The sequence below is a fragment of the Corvus hawaiiensis genome, chromosome 18, assembly GCF_020740725.1.
Source record: "Corvus hawaiiensis isolate bCorHaw1 chromosome 18, bCorHaw1.pri.cur, whole genome shotgun sequence".
NCBI lineage: Eukaryota > Metazoa > Chordata > Aves > Passeriformes > Corvidae > Corvus > Corvus hawaiiensis.
The window spans coordinates 11,561,129-11,588,271 of NC_063230.1; the positions used below are offsets into that span (position 1 = coordinate 11,561,129).

The 27,143-nt window shown below is 44.9% G+C and overlaps 1 protein-coding gene across 3 annotated transcripts; it reads left to right on the plus strand.

The window, feature by feature from the left end:
• The first annotated feature begins 21 nt into the window (after positions 1-21).
• On the plus strand, positions 22-26,638 carry NAA25 (N-alpha-acetyltransferase 25, NatB auxiliary subunit). 3 transcript variants are annotated; one of them, XM_048322838.1, is made up of 24 exons: positions 22-109; positions 2,835-2,920; positions 3,947-4,085; positions 5,704-5,822; positions 7,458-7,532; positions 8,354-8,461; positions 8,857-8,935; positions 9,422-9,533; positions 10,362-10,451; positions 10,774-10,943; positions 11,714-11,826; positions 13,916-14,123; positions 14,596-14,682; positions 15,550-15,730; positions 16,288-16,387; positions 19,966-20,117; positions 20,637-20,762; positions 21,010-21,253; positions 21,432-21,555; positions 21,930-21,995; positions 22,421-22,518; positions 22,734-22,844; positions 23,252-23,398; positions 23,531-26,638. In XM_048322838.1, the coding sequence occupies exons 1-24, from the start codon at positions 52-54 to the stop codon at positions 23,651-23,653; spliced, it is 2,916 nt and encodes a 971-aa protein (XP_048178795.1). In that variant the 5' UTR covers positions 22-51; the 3' UTR covers positions 23,654-26,638. The 3 variants fall into 3 exon arrangements, with proteins under 3 accessions (XP_048178795.1, XP_048178796.1, XP_048178797.1); XM_048322839.1 differs by having other exon boundaries at positions 21,933-21,995; XM_048322840.1 differs by lacking the exon at positions 8,354-8,461.
• Positions 26,639-27,143: the final 505 nt, after the last annotated feature.

Here is a 27,143-nt window from a genome sequence, read left to right on the forward strand (position 1 = left end):
CCCGTTCCCCGCCCCCGGCCGCGGCTGCGCGCTGCGTTCTGCGCTCTCATCATGGCGGCGCGGGGCCATGTGCAGGACCCCAACGACCGCCGCCTGCGGCCCATCTACGGTACGGACCCCCCGCGCCCCCGCCGCCGCCCCGCCGCCGCCGCGGCCCCGCCGAGCCCCCCCCGCCCCCCTCCCGCGCTCCCGGCCCCGCGGCGGCTGCGGGGCCCGCCCGGCCGGGCCGGGGTCCCGCGGCGCCCCGGGGGTGTCCCCTCGGCCTGGGGAGGGGGGGGGGGTCGCAGCCGGCGCCGCTCGCAGCCAAGGTAACCCCGGCCGGCGCTTTTTGCGCTGCTGCGGAGGAGCCAGGAGTGGATTAATCCCTGAAGGAGCAGCCGCGGATGCCCCGGAGTTGTGTTGGATGTTGTGGCACGGAGCGGTGACGCTGTTGGGGGAATTAATTGGGAGGCAGGAGAGAAGTGGAAGGAGACGGTGTCTTTAGGAATTCTCCGGTGTTGTGGTGTCCCCGGATATTTCCGAGGGTGTTCTGTGCTGTTGGGGTTGCTTCAGAGGTTGTAGGCAAAGGTTGGCTCTATGCAAATAGGGGAGAAAGAAAAGGAAAACACTTCCCGGGGCTACGGTATCGTTTCGTCCCTAAAACTGAAGATTTGATAGAGATTGAGTAAAACGTTCTTAACTTTTTCAGCACGGATAAAAACCTCTCCCTACAGACGCTGCCCTGGTTTGGGGGCTGGACGTGCTTTGGGATGTCCTTTACTGGGGCAGAGGGATGGTGCAGTACAGGCTGAGTCCGTGATGGGTTCCAAGAAAAGGGAGGAAGATGCTTTTGTTCGATTAAAAGTGTTCAAGTTCATTGCAGTTTGTCTTTATGTAACGGTTTTAAGGTTTTTTCCTTAGTTTTCCACCCCTTCTGTGATTGGCAGTTTCATTGATGTGCAGTTATTTTTGTCATAACCTGTGTAAGAAATTGTATTAATAGAAAAATCTGGGTAAATTCGGCTGATTTTGAAGTAGATGATGTTGAGGATCTCGCCGTGTTCATTTTGGGGGAGAGCTTTAGAATTCCTTTCTGCTCGTTCTGGGAAGGATTATCTGCAGTGCAAGGTTTGAACTCAGGCTGTGGTGCTGCAGAACCCAAAATAAAGTGTGTGATAAACACACAACTTCCCCACATCATCAGCTGGGGAGCTGCAGTATGAGGTCCAAGGTCTGGCTCTGGATTTCAGAGTGTGCTTGGGTTTGTGCCGTGGTTCCCCAGGATTCCTCGACAGCTCTGGTTATCTTTGATCTTGACTTGTTCTCCCTTCACCTGAAGGTTCAGGTGTTGCATTTCCAGCCTTTGAACATCCCCACCTACAGACTAACGTAGGCTGAAGTTTATTTTCCTTTAGCTTCATTTCCTTTGGAAGCTGCTTTGACTTCCAACAACCTGACTTGTTAGGAAAATACAATCTCTTCATTCTGCTGTGGTTTAGGGAGGTTTGAGGGTTATTTGATTTACTTTGGGACACCCAAAGCTGAGATGTTCTTGGCACAGCTGTTAATCCCAGACAGGCAGCTCGGTGTGGGGGATAATTTGTGTGTCACTAAACTGGGTGACAGAGCCTTAAATCAAGAAGCCTCTGATGTGCTGTTCCACACCTTTGAAACCTCTTCACTGAGAAATCCCCCAAAGTTTTAATGTTAAAGGTGACACAGAGCTTTTCCTAAGTTAAAATACCCAGTGAAGACAGTGTCTTGTGGCTTCAAACTGGATTTCAGGCAGCAGTGTTTATTTTGGTGAGTGTGGAGAGACTGCCTCCTGAGAGGTTTGCTGTGGATGGGCTCAGGAGCCCAGTTAGCTGTGCTTTAAATATACACCATCCACCTGGCCACGGGAGCAAACATAGAAGCTGTTGAATGTAAATCTGTAAATCAGAATAGATGCACAATTTGTGCCGAGAATTGCCAAGGCTCACCTCTCAGTAAAAGAGTTCTGGCTCAAAATGGGAAGGACGGTTTTGATGAGGAAAAGGTGTGTGATGTAATTTCAATTAGCTGGCAGGAGAGAGGCCAGAGCAATGTGAGCAGCCCCTTCCCTGGGCACGTGAGGGGCAGCAAAGCTGGGTTTGGTGAGGAAGGAGGAATTTTTGAGGGAAGGGGAGCATGTGGGGGTTATGTCCTGGTCTAAAACTGCTTGCTTGTCATTGTATAATAACATGAAGATCAATCTGAAAATTGTAATTCCGAGCTAAAAACGGAGAAAATGGTCTGGAGATGGGTTTTCTGCAGCTGATAGTGGGATGTCCCCCTAGGAAATATTGATATTTCACAGTTGTGTCTTCAAAACCAGTCTGGTAGAAGAGTAGTGATACTCCAAGGTGACAGGTTTGCTCTGCCTGAGGTTTGGATGCTGTGGACAAGTATTTCCCACTTTGCTGGAGTGTGAGTGTTTGGTTTCTAACCTCCTGCCTGTTAAAAGTCACTGAAAGTCTCCCAAAGACACACCAAATGAATTTCTACTTTTCCTGCTAAAGCACTGGAGCTGCATTGCCAGCAAAGAGCTGTTGCTGCAGAATCCTCTCTATTATGTGTCTCTTTTGTTGCTGTAATGATCTGTATGGAGTAATTACAAAAGCTTGTTTGAATGACTAAAACCAGTACAACGAGATGAATCCTTCATCCCTGAAATGACACGTTTCCTGAATGTTTGGCTTAGGAGGAACTGCACAGGGAAAATGTGGTTTGTGCTGCCGGTGTGACAGCAGATGCTCCATGGTAAAATTGGAGGTGGCTTTCCAGAATGGCCTTGGGTGTTCTGGTGTGATTTTGTGTGTGCTCTTCCTCTGCAGATTATCTCGATAATGGCAATAATAAAATGGCAATCCAGCAAGCAGATAAACTACTCAAAAAGCACAAGGACCTTCACTGTGCCAAGGTGAGTGGGACTGGGGGGCACCGAGCTTGTTCTGCCTGAGGCTCGGGATGTTCTGCTGTCCCTTTCTCTGGGAACTTCCACAGTGATTTCTGAGCCCTCTGGAATGTCTCTGTTCCAGCTCAGCTGTATCTTGTTTGCCTGAAAACTTGTACAGACCCCCTGGTAGGGATTGGAGTGTTGGTCCCACCTGAGCTGATTGTCAGCACCACTCCAGGTGACCTTGGCACGTGGGCTGGGCCTTAAAAATGCCTCTTGGAGCCGTGGGGTTGGGATACCCATCTGTAGGAGTTTGGATCAAAACATTTCCTTGGAAGGAATAGCCTGAGGAAAATGTAATAAGGTGAACAGGTGTCCCAGAAAAGCTGTGGATGCCCTATCCCTAGGATTGTTCAAGGCCAGGTTGGAGCAGCGTGATTTATGGAAGGTGACCCTGCCCGTAGCAGGGAGTGGAACTGGATGATTTTAAGGTCCCTTCCAACCCAAAGCATTCCAGGATTCCATGATTTTGGAGGCATTTGCTCTTGTGCTGGTTCACCAGCCTCTTTGCTGTGCCCCTGTTGAGGGAAAGGGGTTCTCTTCCTCTCTTTCCCAAATGTGTGACTCTCTTTCTGCTTTTCTCATTTCCCTGGGGGTTTCCCTCTGCACTTCACACCACTTCTACATTTTGAAAACTTCCCCAAGCTGCAGCGAGTGTCATTGACCTGAATCTCATTTATGTCACTTCCCTCTGGCCAGTTAGTGAAAGAAAATTAAGGAAAATTGGCAGGACAGGTCAGTTTGCAGCCTCTGGGTAGAGAAAACCGTGTGGTGATGCCTCAGGGCAACCTCAACATTTATTAAGGACTCAGAGCCCTTCTTTGATGCTGTTGCATTTGGGAGTTTTCCTCTCCAGCCACGAGGATTAGAAGCTTAATAAAACCTGGAATTCTGCAGAGGGAATGAGGTGTTTGGGCTGTTCCCACCAGGAGGGAGAGGGTTTCCAGTTGCAAACTGTGTCTCTGAGAGCTGCCTGTGTTGTGTCCACAGGTGCTGAAGGCCATTGGCTTGCAGAGGACTGGCAAGCAGGATGAAGCCTATGCCCTGGCACAAGAAGTAGCAGCACTTGAACCCACAGATGATAATTCCTTGCAAGCACTGACCATTCTCTACCGGGAAATGCACAGACGTGAGTTTGTTCCTCTCCCAAAAAATCTCTCTTTGTGTTCTTCCAGAAGGTTTGTGCCCCACAGTTTGGTGGGAAATGTGCAAAATCCGGGATTTGTGGATGTGAGAGACTGTTAAGAGACCTGGAATTGAAGTGATGCCTGTTGTAGTGCCTGTAAGGCTCTAGTGATCTTCATAAAGCTAAAAAACCCTCGTTCAGGCTTCTCGTGAACACGATTGTGTAGCAGGTCCTAAATGAAGCGTGTTGATAATGATCCAGCAGCCTGGGAGTTCACTTTTGTAAAGGAAATGACTGGAATTTGTTGTCAGTAGAGTGACAGCTGACAAATCCCACAGGGTGTGATGTAGTCAAGGGGTTCAGGCCTCAGGAAAATGGTGAAAAACAGGAGGGAAATCCTGACCTCCCAGTTTGACCACATCAGCTTTGTCAGGTTCCTCACAGTGATTTGTATTTTCAAAATACTAAATGTCAGTGTTGGAGTAAAGTTTCCTGTGCTTTTCTGAAAGATGCCAGACCTTCTATCCTGCTTTTCTGCAGCTTGAAGAGTTGTTGTTTCTGGCAGCTTCCTGGGGAGTGTGGTGTGGTGGTACCAATGTTTATTGTGGAGTTTGGTGGGTGGTACCACCAATATTTATTGTTGAACTGCTGGAAAAATGATCAAGGGTGAAACAGCTCCAGAAAAGGGTGTTTGCATCAGTCTGCAAAAGAGCAGTGCTTACTTTGTCCCAGTTTATTTCTTTGTGTGTTTGTGGAGTTAAAGCATCATTTGTTGAGTAATACCAAAATTTTTTGTGTATTTTTGACTTCAGCATAAACCCCTGTGAATCACAAGAGCCTCTCTGTGACTTGTTAACAAATTTAAGCTGGGCTTTGTAACTTTTAGGTTTGTAACTCAGGAGCTGGTGGGTGTGAGGCACTTCCACTTTTGGTCCTGCAAGAAAATTGTAATTAGGTGTTTTATATCTCTGTGTCAGGGGTGTATAAACTGTGTGAAAGACAAATTACATTTGGTTTTCTGTCACTGCTCTGAGCTACAATTGTTTGTGTAAGAAAAAAAATGTGGAAGGATGAAAATGTGAGAAAGTTTTGCATACTGTACTATCAGAAGTATTTTGTCATGGTAGACCTGCTATTAAAAAGTATAGTGTGAAGTAATTGTTTAGAGTACTGATATAGGCAATTGGGAAATAGCAGGGTGTGATTAATATAAATAAACCTGTGATAAGAATAATTAATTTGCTCTTAGGCTCTGAAAGTGTTTGTTTTGATACATAATTCACGTAGAGCAGTCATTCTGCCAGCAAGAGAAACCTTCATTCAGTTTAATGCTCAAAAATAGACAAACTTACTTTAAAAATAGACTTAAAATTCTTCTGAACAGTTCAGTTGCTGCTGTTGAACTCTGTTTTGATTTAAGTCTATTTTGAGGTTTGTTTGGAGTTTTTAAAGCACTTTTCTCCTTTGCCTGATGTTTGTAGTGCTTGGGGGCCAGAGCAGCATTTCTGGGGCCGATGAGTGCAAGGAGTTGCTGTTCAGAGCATCCCTGGTGCTCTTTAGGGAGCTGTGCTTTAAAATATTCCCAAGTTGGTCTTAACTCCAGCATCTGGTTTTGGTTTAGCCGAGCTGGTGACTAAACTTTATGAGGCAGCTGTGAAGAAGGTCCCCAACAGTGAAGAGTATCACTCCCACCTCTTCATGGCCTATGCCAGGGTTGGAGAATACAAGAAGATGCAACAGGTATGACCAACAATTTGTGTTCTGGATGGTTTAGAGTGTGTTTTTCTCTCTCTCTTACTCTCATTTACTTGTTATGAGTAATCTTCCAAAAAAGCTGAGCTGGCTTAATGCAGAAGTTAAACTCTTGGTTGGTTTTTAGAAAGAGGCTTAAACCTCATATTTTAGGGGGTGGGTTGTCTGAAGACAAAAGTTTTCCTGAAAGCTGGGCCTTTTACTGGTCTGTGGTTTTGTATTGGCAATGTATTGCAAAGGAATTCTGGAATAGACACATCTAGGAAGAGCTTCTGATCCATGTTTTCACACCTGATTCCCTCCTTAGTTCTCTGTTAACTTTAGAAAGATAAATCCTCTCCGCGCTCTTACTTGAGCATCTAAAATACAACTTGTATTGATGTCATTCAGTGAAATAAAACTAAAAAGCACTTGAGATACCCCCCTCTCAGCTGGCAGCACAGTGTCACACTGGTTGGGTTTGTTTTGATCCCTTCCAAATGAGGTGCCTGGAGAATGCCTATAAATGGAAGATGATTTTCAAGGCCTGTGTGCTCACTCTTCTGTGTAAAAAGGCACAGAGAGCCAAGAAATAAATGCTAAACTCCCTCTTGTTCCTGCTGTGACTTGAATTTTTGCACAGGTTTGGCTTAAATAATTAAAAGGAGTTATTGGTGTACCTGAAATGACAAAGTTCATGTTACAACCCAAACTTCAGATGTGACTGATCACAATCACAAAAAAATGCCACGGATAACAATAATTAACATTTATGTGACCTTTTGTGTGTCTGAAGTGACATAAAAATGTGGATCTCATTAAATTGTCACTTTCAGTATCAGTCGAATCAAATCATATTATCAATATCCCATTGTCAGAGGGGGATGTTGGCCTGTGCTTTTGGATTTAGAGATGCAAAGAGAGTGTGGATGGGGACTGATTAGGGAATGAAAAGAAACCCCAGTGTCCTGTGCTCTGGAGTATTCCAGCTGAAAATCCTGGAAAATGCCAGCTGCAGTCAGGGAATTGGCACAAAAGTCCAGCTGTGGTGGTGTAGACTATTATGTAGCTTCTTAAAATTAATTACAGATTTTGTAGGGGTAAAACTGTTGTCCTTTTGTTAAGTACAGGCACTGTGAGGGAAATGTGGGAATAGCTGTTAATGTGTGAGGGAAAATCATGAATTCTTTGGCTCTGCTTGGATTCAACCAAGTTTTCTGCTCGACCTTTTCTCCCCCTGCTTTGCACGTGGAGGCAACCCCAAATTTGGGGTCTGAGTGTGTGTGAAGTGAGTGTTGAAGGGTGGTTGGTTCCTCGAGGCAGGCGTGGGTTTGGTGTGTCCTTCAGCACTGGAGGTATCCCCTCATTCCCAAAGAAAAGATCTGCTTCCTCCTGGAGTTACCACTTCCAGTTAAAGCTGTCATCTGTGTAGGCAATCAGTGCTCACTGCTGCTCCTTGTCAGACCTACACAAAACCCTTGGAAACATTTCCAGCCTCCCTTTTCCTTAGGGATGTGTGTCAGGAGGGAAGAGCTCACGGCTGGGGAGAAGTCCTCCCATGTGCTAATCCCATGTTGTCCATCTTGAGAGCTTGGAAACCATTCTATTTCAAGAATGATGAAACTTGTGTCTTCTGTTTTTCAGGCTGGAATGGCACTTTATAAGATTGTTCCCAAAAATCCCTATTATTTTTGGTCCGTGATGAGCCTGATCATGCAGGTGTGTACAGTGTTGGGTTTGACTGTTGCTGCAGTGGCAGTGACGGTGCAGAAACATTCTGAGGGAAAATATTAGAGATGATTTTGGGTAAAATGTGGGTTTGAGCTGTTTCTGGTGTTGGGAGAAGGACTGAGCCCTCCTTAAGTAGCATTTTTGTTGTGGTCCAAAAGAAAGGCTGAGGTGTTTTTATAGTCCAATTTAAGTGCTGCCTTTCCACCTTTATACAGCTTAAATTATTCTCTCATCTGCACTAATACCCACCTGTCGTTTTGGCAGGGACATAATGAATAAATCCTCAGCTCTCTGCAGTTTCTCAGTCAGAATTGTTCCTCACTAACGAGGTTATAAAAGCTCTTGGAAGGAATAAATGAGAGCTCTGGAATTAGCAGCAAGTCTGCAGGAATAGGCACAGATCAGCTGTGCTGATTCTGGTTGAGGCAGCACATTTGGGCACTGATCAGACACAAAATCAAACAAAAATAAGCTTGGAGGGTTTTAATCATATTCTCTAAAATCCTGTGCTGTGTAAAACACAAAAGTGTTCTGGCTGCATGTTTTTACCACAAGGTTTGTGTGCTCAGACATGCAGGGCTCTGGTTGATCTGATCAAAAATGAGCTTTTCTGTGTAGCTCTGATTTTATTGCTGCCTTTTCCCAGAGCAGTTGCACTCTCAGGTCACAGATGGCAGCTCCAAACAGGTGGCTGGGGGCGATTGGAGCACCTGGGTTGTTTTTTTTTTCCTCTTCCAAAGTGAAAAGAGCAGTGGGTGGGACGTCACAGAAAGTTGCTGAGCTGTTACAATAATCCCTCTCTTCCTCAGTCTATCTCAGCACAGGATGAAAACCTCTCCAAGACGATGTTTTTGCCACTTGCTGAGAGAATGGTGGAAAAAATGGTGAAAGAGGATAAGATTGAAGCTGAGGCTGAAGTAAGGCTTGGTTTGAACTTTGTTGAGACGAGGAATGCACTGTTAAGGGAACTCGATTGCCTTGGAAAACTTAAAATAATCAACAGTGTTCTGGAATTGAATGTGAATGTAGGGGACAGAAGGAAAACCAAAAGCAGGGCTTAGGAGGGCCTTGGAATGCTGTGGCTGAGGCAGTTTTTTGGTGTTTGATTTGACTGATGAAGTGCTTTGCTCTCTGGGAGGCCCCAAGAAAAACCTGAAAACTAAGAATGGAAAAAAAGACCTAAATTTGAGTGTTGCACCCTTTGGGATACTAAAGATAGCTTTGCAGGCCTGGTATCCCCTATTTGCTTTTTTGGCACACCTGGGTATGATTTTCCTGGCAAGTTTCATTGCAGTGTAATGTTTCTTTTAAGGTGGAACTGTACTACATGATCCTGGAACGTTTGGAGAAGTACAAGGAAGCCTTAGATGTTGTGAGGGGAAAACTTGGAGGTAATTGATTCTTTAATAAATCAGAGTTGTGTGGACAATACAGCAGTTCCCCTTTGCTTCAGACTCGTGCACTGCTTCAAAAATATATGTATTTTAGGAAGCCTGACTTAGCACCAATTTTAACCTCAGTGTAAACTCTGGAGATGTTTGTGCAACCTGGTTTTATCCACTTGTTTATGGTGTTTAAACACTATTCAGTGCTGAGCTTTGCAGTGGCAAATTGGGATCATGTTCTTGGTTGTAGCTGCTATCTTCAAAAACGAAAAGTCTTCAATATCTGCATTTTAGAGGAGTTTAACTGAAGATTAAAATGCACTTGCAATTGGGATATGAAGGCTTCCATAGGAAATCTTTCTATCCTCTGAGGGCCTCCCTGCTGCTGTGTTACACTTGGTGCTTTGGTGCTGGGCTGGAATAAGAAGGTTTATGCAAGGAGTAGGGAAGAAATGCAGGGATGAGCTGAGCTTTCTGTGTTTTTTGCTGCAGAGAAGCTGACGAGTGAGCTGCAGAGCCGGGAGAACAAGTGCATGGCCATGTACAAGAAGCTGCACAGGTGGCCCGAGTGCAACGCGCTGGCCAGGAGGCTGCTGCTCAAAAAGTGAGAGGGGATTCCTGCAGTCCTGCTGAAAACATGGAGCAAAATCGCTGCTTGGTTGGGAATGGCCTTGTTTTGGTGGCTTTTGTGGTTAAAATAGGAGGCTGTCAGGAGGCTTTTCCAGAGATTGCACTCCAAAGCCAGACATGGTGACGGTCACAGGGAGAGTCAGGGTCAGGACTGGAGCTGCTGCTTTTTCAGGCAGAATTTAGCAACACATTAATGCAATAAAAAGTTGTTTACCTCCTTATTTCTAAATTCTGTGCTGATTGTCCAGCTCTGACTTTGCAGTTCCCATCCTGTCCATGATTTATGTTTAATTCTCTACATCTAAATTTCTCCCACTTGGCCAGACTTTATCACGGGGAATGCGTGTAATGCTTGGAACAGATGCATCAGGAGACAGAACATTCCAGTGTGATCAAATCTGTCTCAGAACTGTCAGGAGAGATGTGGTGTTTGCTTTTGAATTTAGCTGTGCTCTCATCTTGGACATAAGTTAAATGCAGGAGAGAAACTTCTGCCTTCACGTTTTGTGGGGATGTTGCTGAGCTCTGACTGGAATGTGAATTTTAGGAGGAGAGTTTGTAGCTTGCCTCAGTTTTGAATTGAAATGGTTTTGCTTAATATGTTTCCAGAAATTCAGGATGAGGGTGCTCCTAAGATTTGAGACCTTTTCAAGGGGAAACATTTTTATGATTACAGTTGGGATTTTTCTGTAATATGATTTTGTGCTATTCCTTAATTAGCTTTGGCAAGAAATGATGTTTTTAACTGTTAATTGTTTTGGCAATTCCCTAAATTTTGTCCTGTGCCTGATTTTTGTTTCAGCTCAGATGATTGGCAGTTTTATATAACATACTTTGATTCAGTGTTTCAACTCATTGATGAATCCTGGACGCCTCCAGCAGAGGAAGAGCAGTAAGTTTAGAGTTTTGCTGTGGATTTCTTTTCCCTTTGTGGTAGAGCAAATTGTTTGGATTCATATATTCAATATTAGAGTGACTTCTTGATGTCAGAGCCCAAATGGTGTGTTTTCCATGCTTTTTTGTGTGTTTTCCATGCTTTTATGTGGAGGCTGGGAATAGCTTATGGAAGCAGTTTGTTCATTATAGAACTCTTCCAGCTCATGTTTTCTGTGGCGATTGAGTTGGAGAATCCATCATTTCCCTCTCCTGGGAGCGTGCTGAGCGTGTGTTATCAGTGGGAACTCTCCAAGAACCTTTTGTCTGTGTGCTTGCAGTTCTCTGGAAGGAGAGGTGCACTGCTCCATCGAGCAGGCTGTGAACTTCATCGAGGAGAGGATAACGGAGGAGTCCAAGAGCTCCCGGCCGCTCCGGGGACCGTATTTGGCCAAACTGGAGCTGATCAGGCGCCTGCGACACAGAGGCTGCAACGATGAGTACAAACTGGGTAAGAGCCCCTGCCTGGTGAGGAGTGGGGCTGTTCGTCCCTTGGAGAGAGGGGGAGAGAGCACAAACTTGGAACAAACTTTCTGCTGAATCGCTGAGTTAAATACAGTGTTCATTAGGAAAAAATACCTGCTGTTCTGTATGTAAAGAATGTTAAAAGCATTGGAAGATGAGCTTTGAGAAAAGGCAGGTATTTCCAGACTGCTCCAGGGCTTGGAACAGCCAGCAGGGAAGTTTTCAAAATGACCTCTGGGGTCTAGGAGCATCCAGTCACTGACACTGTGTTCCCGGTGGAAAGTCTTGCTGTTGACGCTGGAATCTCTGGGTGGGTTTTGATTTAAGTTTTTATGGCAGCACTGCTGGGTTTTGCTTTTTAAAAACCTGCATTACAAAATGGCATTTAGGGAATCAGTGAAAGGGATGTGATTAGAGCAACATCTGTGCTATTTCCTAATTCCTTTTGTTTTTCCATCCCAAAAGAAGCCGTGGTGAGATAAGCGGAGGCTGCGTGTGCCTGCTTGGATTGCTGAGCTCTTATCTGCTAAAGGAGCTTGAATGAAGCTCTTGGGCTTTTTTTAATGTGTCCTTGGTTACCAGAGACATTGAGACTCTGTTAAAATCTGCAGTAGTGCAGCTCTCTGTTTTCTAAATTGCTCTGTAATCTTGAAGGGGGTGAGGGGGGAAAGGCATGAACAAAGATTTCTCATAGTGATTTTACAGATTCCACTTGTACTGGAGCATGTTAAAAAGGTGACCTGGCCTTTTTCCTAGGTGATCCAGAGGAACTAATGTTCCAATACTTCAAAAAATTTGGGGACAAGCCCTGCTGTTTTACTGATCTCAAAGTGTTTGTGGATCTCCTTCCACCCAGCCAATACACAAAGGTAAGGAATATGAAGAAGTGCTGGCAGGAATTGCAGTGGTGGTTTGCACTCTGGTCCCTTTATCATAAAATACCTGTGGATCATATTAAAAGACTGGAAACACCAATTTTTTAATTTCTGTTTGAAATTCAGGAACTCTTTATGCTGTAGAAAATATCATGAACATCTGAACACTTGAGAAGTTTCATTCAGAGGATTTTTACTGGATGGTTAAAGCTAAGTTTGATCCTGCAGAGTCTCTGATCTTGTATTCCTTTGGCATTTTTATTTCCATTTTTCAAGGTGGCAGGGTGCTTTGAGCTCAAAGTTATCTGTTTAATGGGAAAAAGCTGCCCCCTCATTTCATGGAGGGAAGATGTCACAGATGTTTTGCTTGGCTCTGGCAGTGCCAAAGAAGGGACATGCTGACCCCACTCCGGGAGTTGTGGAAGCACCTGTGGCAGTTTTTTCCAGAACCTCTTTCTGAACAGCTCTCTGGAACTGAAAAGCTCATTTGTGCAGAGTCATGAGCAGCCCAGAGTGACTTCAGCAGCTGGGAATTCTGTCACTCACCCCAGTGTTTGTCTGAGCCATTGTGTCCAGGGCTCAGCGCTGGGGAAGGCAGGGAATCTGGGATCAGCCAGAGCCTGGGGATAAAATGTTGGTAAACAAAGTGTAGGTAGAGAGGTTCTCTTGGTTTATTAAAATATTTTTTGACTCCTAATGCAAGCTCTTCCCACAGCCCCACTGCTCATGGGACTGGTGGCTCTGGCACAGAGGGGTGTTGCTGATGTTTTATGTTTAAAGGTGTGTTTTTAGCCCACTGGCAAGAAATGTGGCCAGCAGGATCCTGAAATCTTAGTCCTGGAAATGGTGATTCTGTTGCAAGGGAGCCCTGAAGTACTGAACAGCTTCCATCCTAACTTTCCAGGAAACAAATTCTAAACTAGGGGTGAAAAAACTATGTTTAATAATAGTTTCGACTACAGTTTTGTCACAGTGCTCGTAAAACCATGACTCTGACTCTAAAACTTTGTCTGCCCTTAAAACTGGTGCTGATTTACTGAATGTCTTCTGGAATATATATAGTGTCAAACTGATGTATTGGAAAGTTTTCTGGCTGTCCCTGAAGCAGCATCTGCAGCAGTTTAACTTGGTCAAGGACACGAGGAGCTGAGGAGGTTTCGTGGTGCTGAAGTGCTGATGAGTTTTGAAATGAGAGTTCCACTTCAGTAGCTGAGATTGTGGTGATCTTGCTGGGCCACAGACATGTGAAATAGTCCAGAAATAATGGTCATGACACCAACCTTGACTTCCTAGAGGTGTGAATTGGAGAGTAGAGCCAGTGATGTGGTTGACCTTGCTCAGCTTGGCAGAGTTTCAAACTGAAAAGATCTGTCAACACAGCACTCATCAAATTCTTTGGGAAAACTGGAAGTGGTGTGTGTTGTGCTTGGTGCTGCTCCTCTCTGGCTGTTGAGCTTTTTGCCTCAGGCTTGCATTTGATGCAGTTCTTACATGTCAATACCAAGTGTAGTAAAGCTGAATTCATTGGCTTTAACTCAAATTTAACTGTTGGATTTTAGAGCAAGAAGCTGCTGCCCAGCCCTGTGTGTTGTGAGGAGTCTTCTGTCTCCCATTAAAACTAAACAATGAGAAGCTGCTTTTCTTACAGCTTAATTCCAAAAAGAAGTCATTAATCAGAGTTGATGACCTCACTGAGTACTGCACTTTACTTCAGAGCTGAGGGAAAATGTAGCACTGCAAAGCCACCATTGCCTACAAGTGTGCTGTGAAGCCTGTCAGTAACTAATTACTTTAATGCCTCTTATTACCGTGAATGTTAACAGGTGCTTGAACTCCCTGGCAGTGTGAATGAATTGGAAACCTGCCTCTGATTTTTCTTCCCTCCATCTGTTTGATGAAACTTAGTAAAACCTATTGAGTGCAACTCGAAAAAAAAAATCTCAAAGGCTGCTCTTGAACCACTGATTCAGTGTGACATCAACATCGATATTTCCACCTTGCTTTTTTGGCTTGATTGGAGGGAGGAAATGCTGCTTCCCATTGGTGCAGCCCTGCAGCCTTTGCTTTGGTGTTTCTCGTGCAGTTCATCCGGCAGCTGCTGGACGTGATCCCGCTGGCGGCGGCGGCCGAGAACGAGGTGGCTCTGCCTGGTGACATCAAGGCCCTGCAGCAGCACCTGTGTGTGGTGCAGCTCTCCAGGCTGCTGGGGATCTACCACGCCATGGAGAAGAAGCAGAAGCTGGCGGTGGTGCGGGAGCTGATGCTGCGGTACCGCCACGGGCTGGAGTTCGGTGAGGAAAATCTGTAATGCTGGTAAAACTTGGCTTTGTCCTTTCTGATTCTACCCTTCACCTTCCCTGAACTGTGGTTCCTTTTAATTTTTTTCTTTTCAGGTGTGTATCTTAAATGAGGCTTTCCTGGGTAGTTCAGATGGTATGTTTGTACTTTGCAGAATTGCCTGTGCTTTTAAGCAAAGCCAGGTTTTCTCACTGGTGTGCATAGGACACATTGATGGTCAGGCGTTATTTTGTAAATCTTGCGGCTGTGGGAGTCAGTTCTTCTTTCAGCAGATGTCAGTGTTTGAAGTGCCCCAAAGGCCACTCAGTGGTGTGTACAGTTGTTTGGATTTTAAGACAATTCTGAGTTTATAAATGAAACTGTGGTGCTGTCTCTGATCGTGGTGCTACTCAATAATCCTGACTGTGAGATCAGCTGGCAGCACTGTTACTAATTCAAGGGGTAACTGGTTTTTTCTCTTTTTAGGGAAATCTTGTTTGAAAACTGAATTGCAGTTTTCAGATTATTACTGCCTGCTTGCAGTTCACCTGCTGCTTGATCTGTGGCTGGAAGGTACGTTCCCAAAACTGTGCCTTGCTTAACACCTCTGCAGGAGGTTGCGAAAGGCAGACTGTGTCCCTGTGGCCAGTGAGTGCCTGGTGTGGCTTGTTAGGCCTGGAGCTGTCTGGGTTGTTTTTTGCAATATGAGGTATTTCAGGAGTCCCTCTGATCAGCTGGTGTCCGATCTGAATCTCACTGACCTCTAAACAGATTTAATTTTTCCGATTAATTCCTTTTTTCTCTCCCTTTGCATGAGTTCTGCTGACAGCTCCTTTCTGATATCAGAAGTGTTTTGAGAGTGTTTCTTTCTCTTCTGATATACTTTGCCTTTTGGATTCCTTGTTTCTAGACTTGCTGGGACCTGTTCCCTGAATTAAATTTGCCTCAGCTCCACCCCTGCTCCTTGTGTTAAGTCTCTTAATGCCAGTGTCCAGTGTGGGACATCCACGTGTATATTCCTGCCCTTCCTTGTAGTTACCTGTTACACCCTTGTCATTCCCAAGGAAGATTCGGTCTTTAACCTGAGTAAATCCATGGTCAGGTTCCTGGCAGGAAGGTGGATGTTGGCTCTTGAATTCCTGGCTCTTTTGCAGTGTGCAAGCTGGAATTCCCAAACAGTCCAGGATTCATCAGGGAAGGTCACTTTGCTTGCAGTGTGCTCTGTGCAGATGTGAGCTAGATATTCCCTGGGACGGATTATTCCCCCATCATTCCCTCAGGGAGCAGCTGGAGTGCTGGAGCAGGTGTTACATCGGACCATCTGCACACTGAAATCCCAGGCAGCGCTCTGAGCATTGTGTAACATGGGGAAGGGAATTGTGCCGGGGGTGCTCGGCGCCTGTCCCTGCTCACACCTGCCTGTGTTGTGTCTGTCACCAGGTGAAGAGGCGGCCGTGTGGCAGTGCCTGACTCTCCTGGAGGAAGGGCTGTCTCACAGTCCCTCCAATGCTCAGTTTAAGCTGCTGCTCATCCGGATCTACTGCCGGCTCGGCGCCTTCGAGCCCGTCTCGGAGCTCTACTCCAGCCTCGACGCCAAGCACATCCAGCACGACACCATCGGGTGGGTGGTACATACTGAGAATAATCAGTCCTGCTGCCGCCCATCCTGACAGCTGCAGCATCCACATTTCAGCAGATTGTCGCATTTTCGTGCGCTGTTGTGTAAAGTGTTCTGGGATTTTGGGAGGCACATCCACTGCATGCTCCCCTTTTTTGTAGGGTAGCTTCCCCATGTGGTTTTGATGTGTGTTGGATTTTTTTAGAGTATTAATTAATCTGAAGGAAATTGGTGGAATGGCTGGCTGGCTGCCAGGCAGAGCTTGGTGTTCCAGCTTGGGTTGTTGCTCAGCAAAGCCTGGGAGCACCAGCAAAAGCCAACACACCAAAAGCCCTTGGCTGGTGTGTTTGGGGGTATCTCACTGAGCAGCTCTTGCACACTTGAGGTGAAGACAGAACTCTAAGCCCTCACATACCTGCTTTTAAAAAACGGAGAATTCATTCCACTGAAAGCCTGAACTTGCCCATGAGTGCTGTTAATGCTGTTAAATGCCCAGATGGCTCCTGTGCAGCTGTTTGCCAGGGCAGTGGCTGACGTTTGCCTCGTGCTGTTTGTTGCAGTTATCTCCTGACGCGCTACGCCGGCTCCCTGGGCCACTACGCTGCTGCTTCCCAATCCTGCAACTTTGCACTCAGGTTTTTCCACTCCAACCAGAAAGATGTAAGTTGAAAGAAACTCCCCCCATAACTTTGTAACGCAGCAAAGTGTCTTAGAGAAGCCCTGTGCAAGGCTTGGGGAAATGTTGTGGTTTAAAACATAACAAAGAGCAGTGGTAGGTGCAGCTTTGTAATAAAAGGTTGCTTCAACCTCCATTTTCTACTACAAGTTTGTGACTTTCTATTACCTGAGGTTTTGCTTCAGCTTCCTTTCTATTAAAGCCAGTTTTAATGCTCCTTGTAAAACAGGTAGGATTGCTTTTAAATTAATGCTTGTGATTTTGTGCAATAATTGAAGTGGAATGTCATGTGGAAATAAGTGCTGGTGTGATAAATCCGGCATTTTGGAAAGTTCTAGAGCAGCCAGGGATGGTGGGTCAGGATGGGGATGGCACATGATGAGTCCTTTATGTTACAATCACTGGAGCTGTGTGTTTTAGTGGATGGTGGGGGGTGCACTTCACATTAAAGGGACCATCCCATTCTGAGGAGTGAGAATATATCCTGTGTATTTAAATTTTACACCTTGGGCACTGTTGAGAGGTAGGTGAAGAAGATTATTTTGATTTTCTAAGAAACAAAGGTGCAATCCAGTTGTAAATCTGCCAGTCAGTCACTGGCTAAGTTGGCTCCCGAGGCTCTGCAGTCACACAATTTGCTTTCCCACTATGCCAGCAATAGATAAAAACCACGGGAATTATCTGTACTGAGTAGTAAAGATGCTCACACAGAAATCACTCAGAAGTAGCAGCCTTGCTCTGTTGGCAGCCCAGGTGATTCCTGTGTACAGGATTCCCATTGCCATTTCCCTGTGCCTGGAGAGTACATGCTGAGTTCTGTGAGCTGTGTCTGACACACAGGTTTTCCTGAGGGATGCACGTGGATTGTACAATGGGATGGGAGCTCGCTCTGCTCTGCATCCCTCAGTTGCTCTTTTTTTTTCTGCTTGCTAAGAGGCTTTGGATTCCTGGGAGTGAAGCCCTGGATCCAGACAGCTTTTTTTTTTTTTTTTTTTTTTTTTTTTAACTGAGGTGTAACTTTTCAGTCTCATTTAAAATTCCTTTGGTGGATGTTAATGAAAAACATCCCTGGAACCAACTGTCTGAATGAAACCCACGACTGCTGGGCGCCAGGTGGAGAAGTTAACTGAAAAAACTTCTGGATGTGATTCCTCTCCTTGGGAATGCTGTGCTGTAAAGCGTCAAGAAATCATCTTTCCATGGAAAACAATGTTCAGCAATTGAGGTGTGGTTCCCTTGGGAGCAGGTTATTCTCTGTGGCATGAATGAAGGTGCTTGTGGCAGAGAAGAGTTGGATGTCTCCAGTGGCTCAACATCTGTACATGGATGGTGATGGCTGCATTCCAGGTGCTGTTGGCAGGAAAACACAACTCGTGTTCCAGAAATCCCAAAAAGATGTTGCCTTGCTCCTACACCTTAAAATACTGGAATTTCAAGAGGAGCAGAAGTGGTGCAGCAGGAGGACAGAATTCCTCATGTGACAAGATGAGGATGAGATTCTGGAGCCCCCTCACATCTTGTCTTGGAGACAGTGTTGCAGCCAAAGGACCATGAGCTGTTGTTGCTCTCAGGTAGCCAAATCTCTCCTGTGTTCTGGACACTTCCAGTGGTTGTCTCCTTAAGATCCTTTTGTTGGGAAATGCCTCTAAAGCAGTTCTTGCAACCGGGAATTGCAGGAGGCGAAGGCTCAGTTCAGAGTGCTGTTCCCTGAGGATGGTGGTATGACAGGCGTGGGGATGAAGAAGGATTCCTTGCCATAAAACATGTCACAAGGTCAGGATCTGCTCCCAGTTTCTGACTGCTGCGGTTCTGCTGGGGTTGCCCCTTCATGAGGCAGCTCCCACTCAAGCCTTGTAACCATATCTGCTATGTTAAAGGAGGATTATCCTTTAAAAGTTCCCTTTTTACAGATTTCTGGTGCTGCCTGCTCCTCCCTAGGTCGATGCTGAGATAGCTGGAATGTCACAGCACAGAGCTGTGTGTGGGACTCTGCCTGGAGCAGGAAGTGTGGGATGTAAACCAAGTGGTCTGGCATAAAAATAGAGCTCCTGAATCAGGCTCCTTGCTTTGGATAAATCCATTCTCCTGACTTGCTGAACTTCACAGCCTGACGTGAATCCTGTGTCAGAGTGGTCCCATGAGTAACAGCCATGTGGGATGCTGTGCAATCCTGCCACTATTCCTGCTCTGGGAGACGATGCCAAGGACAGGGAGGAGAGAGAAGGCAGCATTGCTATATTTGGCCAAAACTAAAAAGGCAATTTTATCCTCCTCGAGATAGTCCTCCTTCAGCTATGCAGAATCACCAGTAATCTCTCTAATTTTCTTGTGTCCATCCATCTTTAATCTCTCCAGATACTGCAGGCAAACCACTCCACCGTGTCCTGGGGGGATTTTAAAACCACGTGGATGCAGTTGAATTAGAGCCCATAGCCCTGACAGTCACTTCTGCAAGGCTGTTGATCAGAGGGTATGTTGTTGAATATTTGGCATATTTTTTTCATTTGGTGCAAATAACCAAATTACTTAGGGGAAAAAAAAAAGAATAAAGACAACTCCTTAGAGGACTTTTCTTGGTTTGGAGGGAAAGGAAAGGTGGTTTGGTTCTGTGAGTGTTGCCTTCTGGTCTCTCAGAGCCTTCCAGACAGGTTGAGTCTGTTAGGACCATACAGAATTCAGTTAAGTGGAGGCCTTTTTTGGTGCCTCTCATCTTTAGTGCAGTTCATAACTTTGTTCAGAAGAAAATACTTGATTTGCCAGAATTTCTCAGTTGTGGACTAATTCTGATGTAAATACTCAGCCATTCCTCGTGGCTGGGAGCAGAAATAGTTCACTCTGTGTTTACAGATAGACATTTTCACTAAAATACTGCTTGTTTGGGGCTCCTTCATCATAAAAATCTCTTTTTTTGGAGATTGCTTGGACTGAAGTGAAATATTGGCTGCCTGCCTTGTATTGCTGCATTTCATCAGAGGGAAAGCAAAATATCCCATCGACCCTGAGAGTTTCCTTTGGTGTTTGTGTTGTGCCATGTACACACTGTGTGATGCTATATTCAAAACTTTAATAAAAAAGAGAAACAAAAATTGTGTGAGTAATTTTTTTTTTTTTTTAAATCTATGTTGTGGTGATATGTGATGCACATCCAAGTCAGTTCCAGAAAATCTGGGATATATTTCTTTTGCCTGGAAGTATTTCTCACCATGAAATGATGATTGAATGGTTTCAGTCATGCATCTAAAAGGAAAAGGGAGGAAAAAAAAGTCTTCCAGAAGCATCTCTGTGAAGTATTTTTCATTGTGGTGACAACATTTAGTGTTGGTTTGGCTGTTAAACTTCACTGCCCATGGAGCATCTGGGCATTCCCAATTTAAAGTAGCAAAACTGCTGGGGTGACTTGGAGAAGCAGAAGTGCAAACTTCTCCCAGGGATTGAAGATCTGCCATGTCCTGCACCTCTGGGCTCATAAAAACCACAGAAATGCAGTTTCTTAGCAGTGATCTTGTTGGTTATTCCTAATTTGAGAAGTCACTAATGAGGGCTGGTGTGTGTTGTGTTCCAGACCTCAGAATACATCATCCAAGCCTACAAGTACGGGGCGTTCGAGAAGATCCCGGAATTCATCGCGTTTAGGAACAGGCTGAACTCCTCCCTTCACTTCGCACAGGTTCGCACCGAGCGGATGTTGTTGGACCTCTTACTTGAAGCAAATATGTGAGTACAGCTCCTGCAGGGGAAAACTGGGAATGGGCAGAACATGGGCCAAGAGGGACCTTGGGGAGTTGCACCTGCAGAGACCTGGGAGTTGAAGCTCTGCCCCTAAAGCTTCACTCTGCTTTTAATCGTCTCAGGTTGCACCGAGAAGGTTTAAAATAATTCCTTCATGGAAAGTGTTGTCAAGCATTGGAACGGGCTGCCCAGGGAAGCAGTGGAGTCACCATGCCTGGAAGTGTTCCGAAAACGTGTGGGAGGGCACTGAGGATGTGGTTTATTGGTGACCATGGTGGTGGTGCTGCCTTGGTGGTTGGACCTGGTGATCTTAAAGGACTTTTAAACTTTAAGCATTCTGTGATTCTGATTTGCTGTCCCTTCACATCCTTGTCAGTGCCATGTGTGTCACATTCCTGGCACAGGGAAGAGCTGAGCAGTGCACACAACATGGTCTGTTAGTGAGTTGTTTTCCTTTTGCAGTGATCAGGTGTTTGATTGAGTGCTGCTTGTTCTTACCTACAGATCAACCAGTTTAGAAGAAAGTATAAAGTCCATGAGTCTGAGCCCAGAGGAGGATGACATTCCATGGAAAGATCTGCGAGACAACAGAGACCTGACAGTCCTGTTTAGCTGGGATCCAAAAGACAGGTGAGTGGAAATAACTTCAACTCACACATAGCAAAGAAATTCCTTCCAGGGTAATTCCCATATTTCAGTGTTCCCTGGGCTGGCTGACTTAAGCACCATCCACCACTTCTGGCAGTACTGCCCTTTTAGATATTAATAGTTTTCTGAATTTCTGACCACTCCTTCCTCTTCATACAGAACTGGAGAGCTTTGGGTAGGCTTTTGTGCCTGGAGCATTTGCCTGAAGAGCTTTGGTGCCTTTCTCTAGGGACATTTCTGAGGAACATCGGAAGCTCTCCCTGGAAGAGGAAACCCTGTGGTTGCGAATCCGGTCCTTGACTTTGAGGCTGGTGAGCGGACTCCCAACTCTTGGTCACACCATCCAACCAAAGAACTCTGAAAAGACTGCAGAGAACGGTGTCTCATCCAAGATTGACACGATCCGAGCCCTGCTGCAGCAGCTGGAAGCAGCGGTGGATTCAGGGAAGAAGTTTCTAGAACAAAAAATCCAGGTACCAGTAAGACAAAAGCTCTCCCCAAATGTTGACCATGAATGCATCGTGCAGGCTGCAGAGTGCCCTTAACTGCCCCTGCGTTTGTGGTGTGTGACTGACTGGGAGATGAGCCAGGCACTGGGTGGGATGAGGAAAAGCTGCAACACTTTTATCTTTTTCTTTGCTTCTTGCCTAGTATCCTGTCCTTGGCCCTCCTCCTACCCGAATGGCTGGCTTCTTCAGCAATGGCAGCTGTCAGTGCCAGACTAGCTTGTTTTATCTTGTTAGTGATATTTATGAACTAGATACCAATGGCTTAGGTAAGTGTTTGGGGCAGGGGTTTGACCACATTGCCGTGGTGTGTGGTGGGAGGGAGCCACATGTCTCTGTTTAGTCTGAAAACTGCTGGGCGTTGGAGGATGTGGACTCAAAACTGTTACTTGTGTGTTAATTTTCTGTCTGACACTAAATTATCTGAGAGCCAGTGCCTTCATTTAATGTTTTATGTAAGTCTTCATTTTTGTACAGTATATGTTGATGTAATACTGGCTTCTCTTTGAAAGCAGTTGCCTTTACTTTTGACTACTGACACTAAACTGCATTTAAATGCCTCTTGGTGTTCTGGAAGCAGAAAATACAGAAGTTTGTAGCTTATCTTTTTTTTTTTTTTTTTTTCTTTCTTTCTTTTTTCCAGAAGATTCCGCAGAAATCCAGGAAAGAATAGGGAATAGTTTCAAGTCTTTAGTAGAACGACTGACAGGTAAATGGTACTTCAAAGAGCAGGCACTAAGGCAGAGCTTCCTGGCTGTCTGAGGATGGCTGTGGAGTGTCTGCAGGGATGGGCTGTGGTGATGCATCTGCAGACCCTGTGAGAGCTTCATAACAAGGCTGGGATTGCCCTTGGCTTGTGTGCTGAAGCTGCTGCGTGCTCAGAACGTGCTGTGCCCTTCAGTGCATTTATCTCACAGCCTGGGCAGCTCCTTCTCCTGGTGCTTGGGTCAGTGGGGGCTCATCAGGGATGTGGAAATATTTGTAATGAGCCAGAGGAGATGGAGAGGACTCATTGTCTCAATGGTCAGTGCCCTGACAGTTCTGCATGCTACCCTCAGATACCTGTTGTACAGAAAATGCACATTTAAGATGATCTACTTCATCCTAAACAAGGCTTTTCTTTTTACTTTTCAGATTTGTTCAATAAATGTAAAGGTGATTTGATTGAAGTCAGAGATGGCACCTTGAAAACTCATCCAAACCTGCTAGAAAATTTAGTCTTCTTTGTTGAGGTATGTTTTTTTTTCCTTTGGAAGCTAGAAATTTGGGAGTACTGTGAGGTAGAAATGTTGGGACTAAAACACAGTGAAGGTTTGATCTCAGTCACTCATGGGAACACGGATTTTGTTGCACATTTTAATCATGCTGAGTTTTACCAGGAACACTAAAATGAGTTCAGAAGCCTCCTGTAAATGCAACTTAGAACATATTTGTACCTTTTTTCCAGACGATCTCCATTGCCCTGTGGGTATCGAGTTACTGTGACAGTGTCCTCCGACCTTTTAAATCCAACCTGCAAAAAAAGAAGAAGAAAAAAAAAGAAAGCAGTGTAGCAATGGTACAAACAATATTTCTTTCTCTCTTCTCCCACCCCTAAACACAGCTTATTTATACTGAAAGAAAAATCAGGATAGATAACATGAACTGGTTTTCATAAACTTGTGGAGATTGATGTGGGGTAATGATTACTTGGGGCTGATTTTGGCTGTTTAAAATCAAGTGGTGACGTGTCATATGTGACATCATGTGACAACTTTTGAATGGGAAATACAGTTCAGAGTGTCACTGACCTTCCTGCCTGGAATGCTCCACAGTAAACTTGTCAGCTGGGAGTGTTTATCTGGGTGGGTAAATTATAGCTTAGCACTGGTGGGAAGAAGAGAATTATAGACATTACAAAGTGAGTTACATAAAGTGGACATTAATGTGTGTTTATAAATTAAAGATCTGTGTTTGTTTTTATAGCCACCTGTATTTACCCATTTCCTGGATTATGTAACTGAACTCCAGACATTAACTTCCAATGTAATAGATCATATCAAAGGGCTTGAAATCATTCTGACTGCACTAAAACTTGAAGAGCTGTCCTTCAAGGACACTCTGCTTTTACAGGTAAGAGATTCCCTGTGCAAACACTGTGGTCCTCAGGAATTTCCTTTTGGTGTTTGAGATGTTGGAGAAAGTTTAAAGGGGGGGTTTAAACAATTGCTGTGGAGTGAGTGATTTCTCTTTTATACTTTGCAGGAAGAAAAAAAGTTTACAAAGACTGTGCAAGGGAAGGTCCAGAGCAGTTACCATCACTCAGTTCAGGAAATTGGAGAGCTGCTGAAAAAGAGACTCGATACCATTAAAAAACTAAAGATTTGAGCAATGCATCCCTGACAGACTCCACAGGGGAGTGACACCAGAGTCCCAGACAGAAGCAACATCCACTCTACCATCACTTTAATCCAGAACTTCCTCATAATGCATGAAGGACTTAAAATCATGAAACAATTTTTTTAGGTATTACAGATGTATTGAGCTGATTTAAATTATTGTACATAAATGAGAAGCAGGGACCCTTCCCGGGGTTTGACCACTTTTTATACATGTTCATAAGCATATTGCAGCAGGAGAAAATTCACTTTCTTCCCTTTTGATCTCTAGAACCAACTGGAGATGGTCTTTAGAAGCAGCAATAGCAATCCAGTGTAAAGCATCTATCTCCAAGGATATTTTCATCACCATACAGTGTTCATAATTTTTGTATGGTCCTTGCCTTAGAAATGCAGGAATTGTAGATCCACGTTCAGCCGCTTCTGATGAACTGAGCCCAGCTTGGAACTGCCTGTTTTGTCTGCAAACCACCTGGTCCTACTGACAGAATTCCATGTGTTGGTCCATCAGGGAGAGGTGAGGCCTCTATGGTGGGCTAGGAATCATCTGTGCCCAGAGCTGGGGCAGGTTCCTCCAGGAGAGAGTGGGAGGGAGGAGGTGTCTGTGCACACGGGTTGTTTTCTGCAAATGTGATGAGGAGCAGACTTCAGAGAGAGAGAGAGATGGGAATGGGTGTTTCAGCAAAAAAAAAGACAAAACCAGAGACCTTGTATATAATGGCTGCAGTGAAGTGTGACACTGCGCTGGTATCCTGTCAGTTTAATGTCAAACAGCAATGTCATGACTTTTTAAAAAAGTGTATTTAGATTACTGAAACTTTAAGACTTCAATATTTTAATAGAAATGAAATCCTATTGGCTTTGGTTTTAAGTTGGCAGAGGTAACTTTTGCTTCCGCTGTGGTCTGAGGCTGAGATCCTTTTTGTACCTGTGTGCTTGCTTTTTGCAGTTTGAACTTTGATTATCCAAGCACTGGCTCATGAAGCTTTCTGTTAGAAAGTGTCACCATATCATCTGCTCCCACAGAATCTGCATTTCTGCTGGGTTTTTTCATGTTCAAAGAGCAATGCAGCCTAAAATTGATAGGCAAAAAAAAAGTTCGTGTACCTGCAATACAAGGGACAGGTCAGACTCAACAGATTCCTCATCTCCTGGTTTAGAGCTGCAGGTATCCGAGTCTAGATTTAAAGTTTGAAAAGAGCTGACTGCCTTTGTCATCTCCTCTGTTTTGTTAGTAATGCTAGAACGTTGATGAGAGTATTTTTTTAATAAATCCCCTGTATTAAAAAAAAAAAAAAAAAGTCCCATAGCTGCTCTTGCTGGATTTAGTTTTGCTTTACCCCATCCTGAAAGGGAAAGAAGAAGAATGTCTGCAGGTTGTCAAATTGTAAAGGATGTCCTGATGGTTGAATCACAATGTCTGGTAAGTGCTCTGGGCTGGAGGAATACCAAAATGTGTTAAGTCTGTTTTATAGTAATACTTTTACTGGGAAAAAAAAAAAAGAAAAAGAAAAAAAACCCAGAACTGTAATGTTGTATAGAAATACCTTTTTTGAAAGAAGGGTATGCTCCTTAAATTAAAGCAAGGCTGGTGAGTGAAGGTGATGCTGTCAGATGTGTAGGGTGAGTGAAAACAGCCCCAGTGCTGAGGTGGTGCAGTTCAGAGCAGCCCTGAGCCAGAAATGGGCAGTGCCCTTCTCAGCTACGGGGACACAGTGGCAGTGCTGCTGTCCCTGTCCCCTCCCTCCCCACAGCAGTGCTGGTTCCAGAGGGCTTTGCACAAACACCAGCAAAGCTGACGCAGAGGGGACGGTCCAGGGCTGATCCAGGCTGGAGTTGCCTTCCGCTGCTGCTACACCAGGTTGAACTCAAGTCGTATCAATAAGTGATGGTGACAATGCAAGTGAGGTTTCAGGTTAAAAGAACCAAGCGTTTAAAATCCTCCTGTGTGCCTGAAAGCAGAAGTTGGGTTTAAAAAAAGTTTCCTGCATCCTTTGAAAGCAGAACTGAAACTGCTGGGGGGACTTGTGTCATCTGAGGCAGGGGCTGGGACAGGACGGAACCATGGCTCGCTCACTTCCAGCACAGGGAATACTGACTGTTCTCAGTGCCAGCTGCTGTTCTTTCCACTTCCAGCCACTGGGAATGACAACCTTGTCAAACACAGAACTTTTTGGATTACCCGGTGTTTTCTAAAAGCAGAGGCCATCTCTTCCCAAGCTGTAGTTTCTCTAGGAGGAAACTGTACAAAAATGACTCCGTACTGACTGACTGGGGGCTTGGTTGAGGGAGAATTTCTCTCCCCCTATAAATTGTGTACAGTTAAATATATTATATATTTCTTACGAAAGAGCATTTCCCCTCCAGAATACGTCCCACACGGACCTGGTAAGAAATTCAAGCTATAACCCATTGCTGCTGTTCCCCTTTTTTCCACTCTTAGGGTTTGTTTTTGTTTTGGATTTTCTTTGGGTGATGAATTGAAAAACATACCTAGAAGAAGCTACCAAGACTACTGTTTACAGACTGAAAAAATACTGCTTTTATACTACTGGGATCATGAGCCACGATCCTTTTACAGATTTCCTCAACTCCTCTCAGCTTAAAATCAGTGTCTGATGTAGATAAAGGTTGGAAATCTCCTACCCTGCTTTGTCTACACACAGGACAAACTGTACAATGCTTGTTTGTGTTGTCCATCATTTTTGTACTTTTTAACTGTTCAAAATTTGCATTTATATTTTGCAATCCTTGATAATCATGATTTTATTTTAACGGCTAGTAAACTTAGGGAATTTTTTTTTGTTGTATTTGCAGCCTTATCTGAACTTCCTCTTCCTTGATTATTGTTAATTTATGACTGTAGGAGATATGTACGCCTCAGCCTTCTACAGACTTAAGTGACACAACTGCAACTGAACTGCTTTAAACTGGATGGGTTTATAATTTATATAAAAGTCAGTTTCGTTACAAATCAGTATTGTTGCCTCATTTTTCTGCCTGGCTGGTCTGGATGCGATCAAGTGCTCATCTGCACTGTCTTTGTAAGACCCATGGTGAAGCCAGATTACGCTGGTGCAGGACAAGCAGACCCTGCAAAGAGGAAAGGTGGAAAAAGAGGGGAAAATGCTCATTGTTTTCCATCTGGGGATTAAGTGCAGAATGATGTCTGCTGGGGGGAGGGAGTGTGGATGGGTCAGTGCTTTTACTTGATGAGCTGCCAGTCTGCTCTTTATGCATTGCTTGCTTGCTTTTCATCCAGTCTTTTGATGATAAGGACACGTTGTGTCCACACTTGAGTCTAAGTACAGGCTCGCAGTGCATGAGATCTCCCATGGCAGCACAAAAACCTCTGCTTGAGAGGGCTGCGGCAGTGCCCACCTGGACAGAAACGTACACCCCACAGCTGCTCCGCATGGCCCGATCCTGCCTCCTCCCCTTTCGCTGCCTTCAGCCGCTCTGTTGTCCTTATTTCACCG

Excerpts from the sequence above, each read along its gene's own strand:
- NAA25 (XM_048322838.1), top strand. The coding sequence starts at position 52 with ATGGCGGCGCGGGGCCATGTGCAGGACCCCAACGACCGCCGCCTGCGG. Across the intron at positions 2,921-3,946 it reads AGGACCTTCACTGTGCCAAG|GTGCTGAAGGCCATTGGCTT; the intron begins GTGAGTGGGACT and ends TTGTGTCCACAG. Across the intron at positions 14,683-15,549 it reads GCTTGATCTGTGGCTGGAAG|GTGAAGAGGCGGCCGTGTGG; the intron begins GTACGTTCCCAA and ends GTCTGTCACCAG.